The sequence below is a fragment of the Triticum urartu genome, chromosome 2 (genome assembly GCF_003073215.2).
Source record: "Triticum urartu cultivar G1812 chromosome 2, Tu2.1, whole genome shotgun sequence".
NCBI classification, from domain to species: Eukaryota; Viridiplantae; Streptophyta; class Magnoliopsida; order Poales; family Poaceae; genus Triticum; species Triticum urartu.
The window spans coordinates 24782862-24793075 of record NC_053023.1 but is presented as its reverse complement, the minus strand read 5'-3'; the positions used below and the strand labels follow the sequence as shown (position 1 = coordinate 24793075).

Here is a 10214-nt window from a genome sequence, read left to right as displayed (position 1 = left end):
ATGCTGCCCAAATATTGCTGTATTGATGTTGATTTATGCAAAGTGAGATTATGTTCAGCTGGTCTTGTTTACTTGATAATTTGCTGTTGAGTGCTGCATTCTAGTTGCTCTTTTGTTACTCAAATGTAAGCTTCGGGTGTGAACAGGTAAAGGCATATAAGATTTTTTTGGATGATGTTAGTCTCAGTTAGGCACTAGTGGTATTTTGGCTAGGAAAAATTGAAAGGGCAGTGCTATATTGGCAAGTCAGTTTTTCATAGTGGTATTTTGGCAAGCCTGGTTTCTCATAGTGGCATTTTGGCTATTGTCTCTACAAATTGAGAATTTTCTCAAAATTGGGTAAAATGTGTCAATTTGGTGAAACATGTGGTACATGAAGTTAACTCATGGGGATGCTACCTTGACCATTTTTAGCCTTCTTTAACCTCATTTTTAGCCTATTTACCTGGATGATGTCCGACTAATTAAGGTACACGCATGTAAAGCAAATCAGATTGATTAAACAAATGGCCTTCTTGATTCCATCAGGCCGTCCACGAGCTCCGCACTAGCCTCTTGTTTAACGAAAATCCTAGACTTACGGGCAAATAGTCACGAAAAAGGCGTACGGGACTACGTGTCGCCACATTAATCTCCCCCGTCCCTCTGACTTCAACTGCGGGCTCCCCTGATATTCAATCGGCCGTACACACATCAGCCTGTAGGTTGTAGTCCATAGAATTGAGTCCGTAACTGTAGCAAAACTCCTTGTTTAATCCCACGCTGTAGGCAAGCTCCAGCCAGTCCACGAGCGCCAGACCACCGTTCCCCCATCGCGTCACCGTCGCTGACCTCCAAGATCCATCCATGGCGGACGCCGGGACGCTCTCCTACCTGCCCCTCTCGCTCGCCACGGCCCTCTTCTTCGTTCTCCTCCTACTCCTCACCAAAAGCAGGCGCGAGCGCGGCCTCCGGCTGCCGCCGAGCCCGCCGTCCCTGCCGGTCATCGGCCACCTGCACCTCTTCAAGAAGCCGCTCCACCGCGCGCTGGCCAACCTCGCCGCGGCACACGGGCCGGTGCTGCTCCTCCGCTTCGGCTCCCGCCGCGTGCTCCACATCACCGACCCGGCAGCCGCCGAGGAGTGCCTGACGGCTCACGACGTGGTCTTCGCCAACCGGCCCCGGCTACCCTCAGCGCGGCACCTCTCCAACGGTTACACCACGCTGGGCTCCTCCAGCTACGGCGCCAACTGGCGCAACCTCCGCCGCATCGCCACCGTCGAGGTGCTCTCCGCGGGCAGCCTCCTCCGCTCCGCCGCCGTCCGCGGCGACGAGGTCCGCCTCGCCGCGCGCCGCCTCTTCCTCGAGGCTGCCGCCGACGGGGCGTCGGAGCCGAGCCCCGCGCGCGCCGACGTGAAGGCGCGGGCGTTCGAGCTGGCGCTGAACGTGGTGGCGCGGATGATCGCCGGGAAGCGGTACTACGGCGGCGAGGGGGACGTGCCGGAGTCGGAGGCGGAGGAGGCCGCCAGGTTCCGGAAGATGGTGCGCGAGTACTTCGCGATGCACGGCGCGTCCAACCTGCAGGACTTCCTGCCGGTGCTCGGCGTGCTGGACATCGGCGGCGCCAGGCGGCGGGCGGTGCGGCTGGCCCGGAAGCGCAACGAGTGGGCGCAGCGGCTCATCGACGAGCACCGCGCCTCCTTCGACGATGGCAAGGGGAAGAGCCGCGGCGGCCGGACGATGGTCGGCGACCTGCTGGACATGCAGGCGGCCGATCCGGAGGCGTACAGCGACAAGGTCATCAGAGCGCTCTGCCTGGTGAGCACAAGAAACTCTGCATCAGCATTCAGGCTGCATTTCATTAACGAGCAAAGCAATTTTGAAACTACTGTAGCTGTTAAAATTAGTGTTGAGAATCGTGATGGAATCTTCGAGGCAGTCCAAGTCCAGTCCAGTGACTTGGTTGGCTATTTAATTAGGTGGCTCAGGAGCTTCATTTGGTGGTTCATCCATCCTAATCACATCCTTATCAAATATTGTCAACTAGTCTTCCCATCCACATCCAAATTTCCTTGATGCCGGACAGACTTTTATGTGTGCGTTATAATGAAGCAATTTTAAAATAACTTTGCGGCATTTTTTTGGATAATACTGTAGTTAGCATCAGTGCATGACATGTGGGTAACAACCAGTCTACCAGATTATCCACATTATGAACTGAGCATCATATGTCTACAATTTATTTATGATAATGTATAACAAACTGTTTCACCAGCTTCTAGCAATTTCCCAGGACTTCTATTGATTGCTCAGAGCACATTAATAAATCACATTGTGCCGTTACACATGATCTTCATCATCCTCAACACACTGCACATAGACACCAGCAGCTCACCATGTCAATCTTTGCTGCAACAGAGCATCCTTCAAACCGGCACGGACACCTCGTCGAGCACCATCGAATGGGGCATGGCAGAGCTTCTGAACCACCCAAACGCCATGGCGAAGGCAAGGGTGGAGCTCGACGAGGTCGTCGGCACGGGGCGCCTCATGGAGGAAGCCGACCTTCCCAGCCTGCCCTACCTCCAGTGCATCATCACGGAGATCCTCCGGCTGCACCCAATCGCCCCGCTCCTCGCCCCACACGAGTCCTCCGCCGCCTGCTCCATCGCAGGCTACGACATCCCAGCGGGAACCATGCTCCTTGTCAACATCCACACGATGCACAGGGATGCGCGTGTGTGGGAGGAACCGGCAAGGTTCTCGCCAGAGAGGTTTGAAGGCGGGAGGGGCGAGGGAAAGTGGATGCTGCCATTCGGAATGGGGCGGAGAGGGTGCCCAGGGGAGGCGCTCGGCGTGAAGATGGTCGGGCTCGCGCTGGGCACGCTGGTGCAGTGCTTCGAGTGGAGGAGGGTCGGCGACGAGGAGGTTGACATGGCTGAAGGGTCAGGGCTGACCATGCCCATGGCTGTACCTTTGGAGGCTTTGTACTGGCCTCGTGCAGAGATGACACCGGTGCTAAGGGCACTCTAGGAAAGGAACACGGGCTGTTCATTTCTGAGAAAATTCACTAATAAAAGCACAATTTCGGGAGGCAGGAGAATCAGGAAGTTACCTTTGGTATCATCAACTGCTCTTAATCACAAGCAGACCATGTAGAATGTATACCCCAGCACGAGTGGTTCTTAGTTCGTACCAGATCACAAGATGATCATGTAGAATGGATGTTCCGCATCAGTATTTCTTAGTTCGTACCAGATCCAAAACCCTGTTACATAAGAAGAACCAGAGGTTAGGGAGAAGCGACGAAGAAAAACTTTAGACGTGCATGAAGAAAAAAAATACAGAAACTACGAGTGGAGACAGTAGAGTAATGCACCTCAAGCACAAAGAAAATCAACTGGAGCACCTAAACATGATATAAGAAATAAAGTCAGGTATGGCTACTCGAGCATGTCCATGCTTTAATAGCAATGACAAACTCCATAAGTAATAAACCTGGACCGCTAGAACCAGCAAACGTTCGCTGTGAGGCATGGCAATGCGAATGATTTTCATGGCAATTTGTGTTGTCTGCGGCTGGCAAATTTCTTTAGCAAGCATGGCAAATCCACCCGGGTCAGTTTTTTGTCAGAATTTGCCGTGCTTCCTGAAGGAATTTCTCATCCTCATGACAACATAAATTGCCATAAAAAAAGGTTTGTTTTGCCATGCCCTACTAGGGAACGTCTGCACAATAACATTTCCCATAATCTTTATAGTAGAATGAACCCGCTTACCACAGGCTGGTAGTCTGTGGTTTGTTTGGTTTCATATATAAAATGTGGAGCCGGGGCGGGGCCTTATTTTTCAAAAAAAAAAAAACAGAGGCTGGTGCCTGGTAGAATAGTTTCCAGTCACTCAACTGAGACCAATAAGATGGGCCTCAAGGTTGACCAGGACGTACTTGAATGTGGCATGAAGACAGGTAATTTTTCAAATGACACAAATATTGACAGCCCGGGTTTGAGGATTTCCAATCCAATCACCAAATAGATAATATGTGGCTTATTGTCCATTCTCTCCATGGTAGGAAACATTTTTACCTGAAGTCCATTCAACACATCCACAAAGCTTCAGATACAACAACATTCAGCAGCATCAATCCCTAACCACCGGTCCTCTTCTCAAGTCTACACTTACCCAGCGCAAGAGCCACCACCTTACTAGAGAACTCAAATCAAACAGCAACTGCCAGATGATCAGGTTGCTTTGCTTCATGGTTCACGTTCAACACAAGCATTGTTACTACCAGGAAGCCAGTGAATAGAGTAGTTCATGGCTGGATGATTCATACTGGGGTAGGGCCATAGGATAGAAGCAAAGGGTTTCCATGATATACTACAGCTCTTGTTCTTCCAGTAGGTCTCCTGTGCCAACGATAGTCACTATCCTCTATGTTGCTTCTGCCATCGTTAATGAATGGTTAGCAGTTGTCATGTCCCCACTCAGTGATGTCAATCCACGTCTGTAGGATGCGATGTTACAGAAATAACGAAGTTAGGGTTAATTTTCAACACATTCATAAACATACCATGTGTCACCGAAGAACAAATGTAATTTTACCCCAAATGAAGGATGCACTCATCTTTGAGGATGAAATAAGGATGCAAACACACACAAGGAATGGATGTGCTTAGGAGGAAGGTGAACAGGACAATAGCAAGATGATATGCCGCATATATCAAAGAGCATCCATTAGGAAGTCCCACCTTATACGGATTTAATCTTAGCTCATGTATCAACATATAGAAGGAATCAAGGCTAAATGCCCCTCATGAAACAACGGATAGTCTATTGATCTATTGTACTTTGCATCAACTGTGCATGTCTATTATCTTAGTAGATACATTCTACTATGTGTTAACTGCAGCAATGTTTGATGCTAGTTGTGGTTTAAATATTATCCTGTCCATTGTGCAAGCTCAATAATTGTGGTTTAAATATCATCCTGTCCATTGTGCAAGCTCAATAGTGGATACATGATAGCTACATAGTACATACCATAGTGTAGCAATGCATGATTAGTACAAAGATTATGTGCTGCTTGAAAGAATTCGAGACAACGATTTCAGTGATTTTCAGTTAGAGATAGCACAACACAAACGGAGTTAAAATGTCTTGTTTTACAAAAATTAGGGGCATTTATTCTGTTTTTTTATGTCGCCTCTAAAACCACCAAGATTTTATAGTTCAGTAGAACAAATATTATTTCAGTATCAAAACTACCACAAACATCCATTATAAGACCACATAATACCATCAAACAGAGTCTGTGAACGAGAAGAAAAGGAACAGGAGCAAACTTACCACATCATATACTGAGAGTGACAAAACCGGCAATGATGGGGAAACGGTTGTAGAAATGCAATTCTGACAAACATAAAGCAAGAAATATTCAGCCGGATGTTCCACTCTCATATGCTGAATTCCTTGGGATATGCATGCACCTTGTGATGTCCATAAACTGAAGCCACAATTCACAAGGTGATCACGTTCAGCAAATGCCACTTGGCAGACTTATGCATGAACATACAGAAAAATTAGACATGCTTCATCCAGCAGAAAGAAATCGTAGACAATATTGGTAACGACTTTGTCCTGGCTTCTGTGAAATTATCTGATTAATTGAATGCAGCTATATAGTCTGACATGATAACAAGATTGTCAAGATGGTGAACCCCATTGTTTGCATATCTATTACAGTACACTTCCGCATGAGAGGAACAATCTAGTAGAAGCACCATTATGCATGGTTTTCGAGCCCATGACTCATTAGCCTCACTGACTGTCCATTCCTCACCTAGAATATAGATGGCCTTAGTACAAATACTATTAGTACCACTGGCATTTCAGGTAAATGTATATGGAATACAGTACTACACCTTGCAAAGTAGAATTTTTCTAAAGTGTATATGGAAATAAATACGACACCTCAATCTAACAAAAGCACTACATAGTACATACAACATTGAACCTCAGGAAATCTAATGGTTGAAGGCAAAACTCCAACTAGGAACTAATGCATACAGCTGAAATTTGCATGCATCAACACTCGACTGGGCTCGATCAGACCCTAGCTGTGACACATAACTGCTGGTACGACTGTATGGGAACAATGAAACATTAAATGATCCATCCAAATCCTCTTGAATTGGTGTTCCTCAAAAATGAATCCAAGTGAATCCTCTTCTATTCCCCACTTCCAGGGCTGCAACAATTCCCCCATAACAGTTGTACCGATACAAAAATGCTAGTAAAGACAGTGAGGCTGTAAAGAGTGACACATTACTCATGCACCCTTTTCCAGCTCCAATGAACCAGCCAATCCAGAAATCGGTCGTCCATCTACAGTAGAATTTTGCATATCAATAAGAGTTCAATAAAATGTGGTGACATAGAACCCTTAAACCATGTCACGGTTAAGCATCTGAAAGCCAATAAAGATGAAGCCCTTTTGTTCCTTGCATCAACTAGCATGGAATTCAAGAATGAAACAGAATGCTGGTTCTGATTGTGAATTAGATACATTAAACCATGAGATGAAAAACTGAGAAGTGTTCATTAATCAGCAGAAACATTCTTTCTGGCAGTACCCATAACTTCAGTATCTTACAAGATGACGAAAACAACACGTTTTAGATGTGCGGCTGATGATTAGAACTTTGAAGCATCCTAACTACTGTGAATTATCTAGCATGAGTTGTTTTCATCATTTTGTTGTGATTCTAGAGCAATCTATAAAAATTTACAGGTTGAAAGATGTACAATTATGAGGACAGAAAATTTTGAGATTCTCCAGAAGACATAACCATACTATCAAACAACACTAGTAATCTAGTATGGCATAACGCTAAACTATATAATGAAATAATCTAGTATGGCATAACGCTAAACTATAAAATGAAAAAAAAAACAGGAAGAGAGAACAAGCTTACCGCATCAAACACTAGGAAGTGACAGTGATGGGGGAAACCCCATGTAAAGGTAGGCTTCGTTCACAGTAGCAGAACTTATCTCAGTGAACCTACCAACCTGCATAGTCTTGAGATCGAACCAAAAGTATGTGACATTTTGCTCAACAGGATCTCCCAAATTCTGCTTTGGATGATCTAGTTTTATGTATAAGCAGCCCTCAAATGCACCTATGATGCCTCGAAACCGGTCTCCCCATTCCTCGGGCAAGGTGATCTTGTTCTGCAGCTGCCACCGGTCACTGAAATGCATGAACGAATAAAAGTAGAGGACACATCTTTTATCCGCCCTAAAAAGATCCGAAACCACAACGGTTGTCCTGCCTTCCCCTGACTCCAGAGTGGTGATCTGATTACTGAACATCATCGAGCGGCCTGCCAGGACAGGAGAAATGTCGAGGATGGAGAACTCCATTTTGCGGGCGTCCAGCACGAGCCACCTCCGGGTGAGAGTTATCATCCAGTAGAAGCACCCATGGGCATGGTTGCGTTGCCCCAGTCGGACGCCCATGACCCTCCGCATGCTCAGCGCGTGGTGCACCGGCGGCGAAAGCGCGCTCCATTCCCGAGATCCAGAGCAGAAGTAGAACGCGACCAGCTTCCCTCGGCAGCAGGCCATCCAGATGACGGCGAGCGGCAGCTCCTCGCCGCGGTCGTCGTTGCCGCGGGAGGCCAGGAAGATCTCGTTGCTGCGCGACTGGAGCCCCCCGTCGTCGCCGCCGCGCTGGAGGTAGGGGTTGTCCACGGAGGCGGCGAGGGCGTCGGGGATGGGCGGGAGCAGGAGGCAGCGCCGGGAGAGCGGGTCGCAGACGGCGACCTCGGTGAAGGCCGTGGAGCCGGCCGGCGCGGCGCGGTCGAGGAGGAAGCGGCCGTCGCGGTGGTCGCGGACGAGCCACGCGCGCGCGGGGGCCGGGAGGAAGGCGAAGGAGAAGTCGGCGGCGAGGGCGGGGGGGGGGGGGGGGGGGGCGGGGGGGGGGGGGGGGGGGGGGGGGAAGAACCCGGCGGCGGCGTCGGGGACGAAGACGCCGAGCGGGGGCGGGGCGTGGAGGGAGCGGACCCGGCGGAGGAACCGCGGGGAGGTGACGACGCGGCGGAGCGAGGCGCAGGAGGCGGAGGCGCGCGCGAGGTCCGCCGGCGACGGCAGGCGGATGAGGATGTCCGCGAGGAGGTCGTCGGTGAGCGCCAGCAGGCAGCCCATCGTCGTCGTCGTCGGCAGCGGCGGCGGCGGTGGATCTACGTTCTACGGCGACGGAGAGGAGAAGGGTGGGGAGGGGACGAGAATGGTCGGCCGGGTTGCCGCCTCGTGTTGCCCCAGAAAGAGGTCGATTGGGCTCGGGAAGCCGGTTCCTGCGTATGGGCTCATGGGCCTAGGCTGCTAGTTTTGGCCCACTCGCCGATAATATAGCGGTGGCTTACTCTAGTTTGGCCCGACGCGCACTAAAGCATGAAGTTGTAAAAAAAAAGGTTGTCATCTTTGCCAACTAAAATTGTCATCCTTGCATCACTGAACTTGTCATGAAAAATGTTTGATTTGTCATGTGCCCGTACCTGATGTTGGAAATATTAGCACTTTTCCGATTAGACTTATCCACAAGTAAACAGTAAGCATGGCATAAAAGGTATGCATCTCATAGCGATACCTAAGCATACTAGCACGTACAGAACATAGAATTGAACCATCTATGAGCAACACATATACGGCTAGCATAAGTACGAGTAAACGAGGGATGAACAGATCATACCCTCCGGTTGGCTAGGCCAACGCGGCGGCGATAGCAGCAGCCTCGGCGTCGTCCGTGGCCTTCTTCTTGGAGGCGGCGTCGTCGGCCATGGTGTCGATGCAGGGGAAGTAGTGGAAGCAGAGGCAGACGAAGTTGGGGGCGGACCGGGAGCAGTCGCGTCGAGACGCTCCCCAAAAACCTACTTTCGTTCCAGCAGTCATGATATAGCTTCTAGCTTTGACCGCTCTTAAGGTGCCCGCACTCTTGGCTTGAATCGCCGACTTGTGTTTCGGTTTAACCGAAAAGCAGAATCCTATCATTTCACTACTCGACAGAGGCTCCTCATTCATCCATCGGATAGGACGCCCCATCTATGGACCAAGCACTATGGACCAAGCACTGTCATCAAAACCAACGCTCAAACCGAAGCTTTCCGAGCAGTTGTTTATTTCTCACTTTAGCTGCTGTCGTTTTCCTCTTCCGAATTAAGCGAGTGAAAAACAAGGGGGAGCAAAAATGTAACTCACCGGCCTAAACGACGAGCAAACACTCGAACGTGAGAGCAAGGGATCACCCAACGAATGGACGAGCTCCAAGGAGGGAGGAGAGAGGGAGGCAAGAACCATGCTTTCAGAGAAGTGGCGGCCCGAATCCCCCGTTCGCCACTTTGTTCTCAACTATTCCGATTCCAGCAAACGGAGGCCGTTAGGTCAAAGCCGTAGCGCGCGCCCTGTAGTTTTGAAGCAGGGCGAGACAACTTTAGCTAGGAGCCTCTTTTCCTTCTGCCCAGCTCCCCGAAAACAACGTTCGACTTGCATGTGTTAAGCATATAGCTAGCGTTCCTTCTGAGCCAGGATCAAACTCAGATTTTGACTATGATTAGGCGGGGATAGGATTCGAACCTGCAGTCTTGCCGTTCTCCCGGGCAGGATCTCGAACGACAGGGTTCTGGAGGCACCTGCTCTCCCGACCAACCGTGCACGCGGTCGTCGGGATGGGATCGCCGGAAGCAGCACAGAGAGAGGAACAGTAGCTGACGGCTAGGGTTGTACGAGAGGGAGTGAGTGAATTGAGTTAGGGTTCACTCCACTGGCCAGTGCCTTCTTATATAGGCCGTCAGGTAGATGGGCCTGGGCCAGGCCCACGACCGAGTCCGTGAACAGCCCACGGTCCAACGTCTCGGACAATGGCGCTTCCATAAGCGACTCGTTAATTAATTAACAATTAATTAACCATTCCTGAGCGGCAAAAATAAGCTTCGGCTCGGCTCATTCCCGCAACCCGCGGCGCGCGCGCGCATTATGACGAGGCGTGGCGTGGCGAGGCGAGGCGGGCGGCGGAGGAGGAGGAGCGCGCGTGTACAGCTCCTATTCCCAAGCTCCCAATAGCAAGTGGTAGAGCAGTCTTTATAAAGAGGTCCTCACTCTTCTTGCTGTAGCAGTATGGGACTAAACTTCTCACACTTCCCACCACTTGCCGTACACATGCATGGGCCTTAGAG

The 10214-nt window shown here is 50.0% G+C and overlaps 2 protein-coding genes across 4 annotated transcripts; one reads left to right on the top strand and one right to left on the bottom strand.

Moving 5' to 3' along the window:
- Positions 1-421: 421 nt before the first annotated feature.
- LOC125535307 (cytochrome P450 81Q32-like) lies at positions 422-3236 on the top strand. Its single transcript, XM_048698361.1, has 2 exons — positions 422-1797; positions 2398-3236. The coding sequence occupies exons 1-2, from the start codon at positions 847-849 to the stop codon at positions 3010-3012; spliced, it is 1566 nt and encodes a 521-aa protein (XP_048554318.1). The 5' UTR covers positions 422-846; the 3' UTR covers positions 3013-3236.
- Positions 3237-4374: 1138 nt separating this feature from the next.
- LOC125535308 lies at positions 4375-8301 on the bottom strand. Of its 3 annotated transcripts, XM_048698364.1 has the most exons (4): positions 6957-8299; positions 5469-6366; positions 5329-5391; positions 4375-4486 (listed from the first exon to the last, which is right to left on the bottom strand). In XM_048698364.1, exon 1 carries the CDS (start codon positions 8188-8190, stop codon positions 6961-6963), a length of 1230 nt encoding a protein of 409 aa, XP_048554321.1. In that variant the 5' UTR covers positions 8191-8299; the 3' UTR covers positions 4375-4486; positions 5329-5391; positions 5469-6366; positions 6957-6960. The 3 variants fall into 3 exon arrangements, with proteins under 3 accessions (XP_048554321.1, XP_048554322.1, XP_048554319.1); XM_048698365.1 differs by having other exon boundaries at positions 5329-5485; positions 6957-8301; XM_048698362.1 differs by having other exon boundaries at positions 5329-6366.
- Between the last annotated feature and the right edge of the window lie 1913 nt (positions 8302-10214).

Bases quoted from the DNA above. Each gene is read 5' to 3' on its own strand.
- LOC125535307 (XM_048698361.1), top strand. From the start codon at position 847: ATGGCGGACGCCGGGACGCTCTCCTACCTGCCCCTCTCGCTCGCCACG. The intron at 1,798-2,397 runs GTGAGCACAAGA...TTGCTGCAACAG, and splicing joins TCATCAGAGCGCTCTGCCTG to AGCATCCTTCAAACCGGCAC.
- LOC125535308 (XM_048698365.1), bottom strand. From the start codon at position 8,190: ATGGGCTGCCTGCTGGCGCTCACCGACGACCTCCTCGCGGACATCCTC.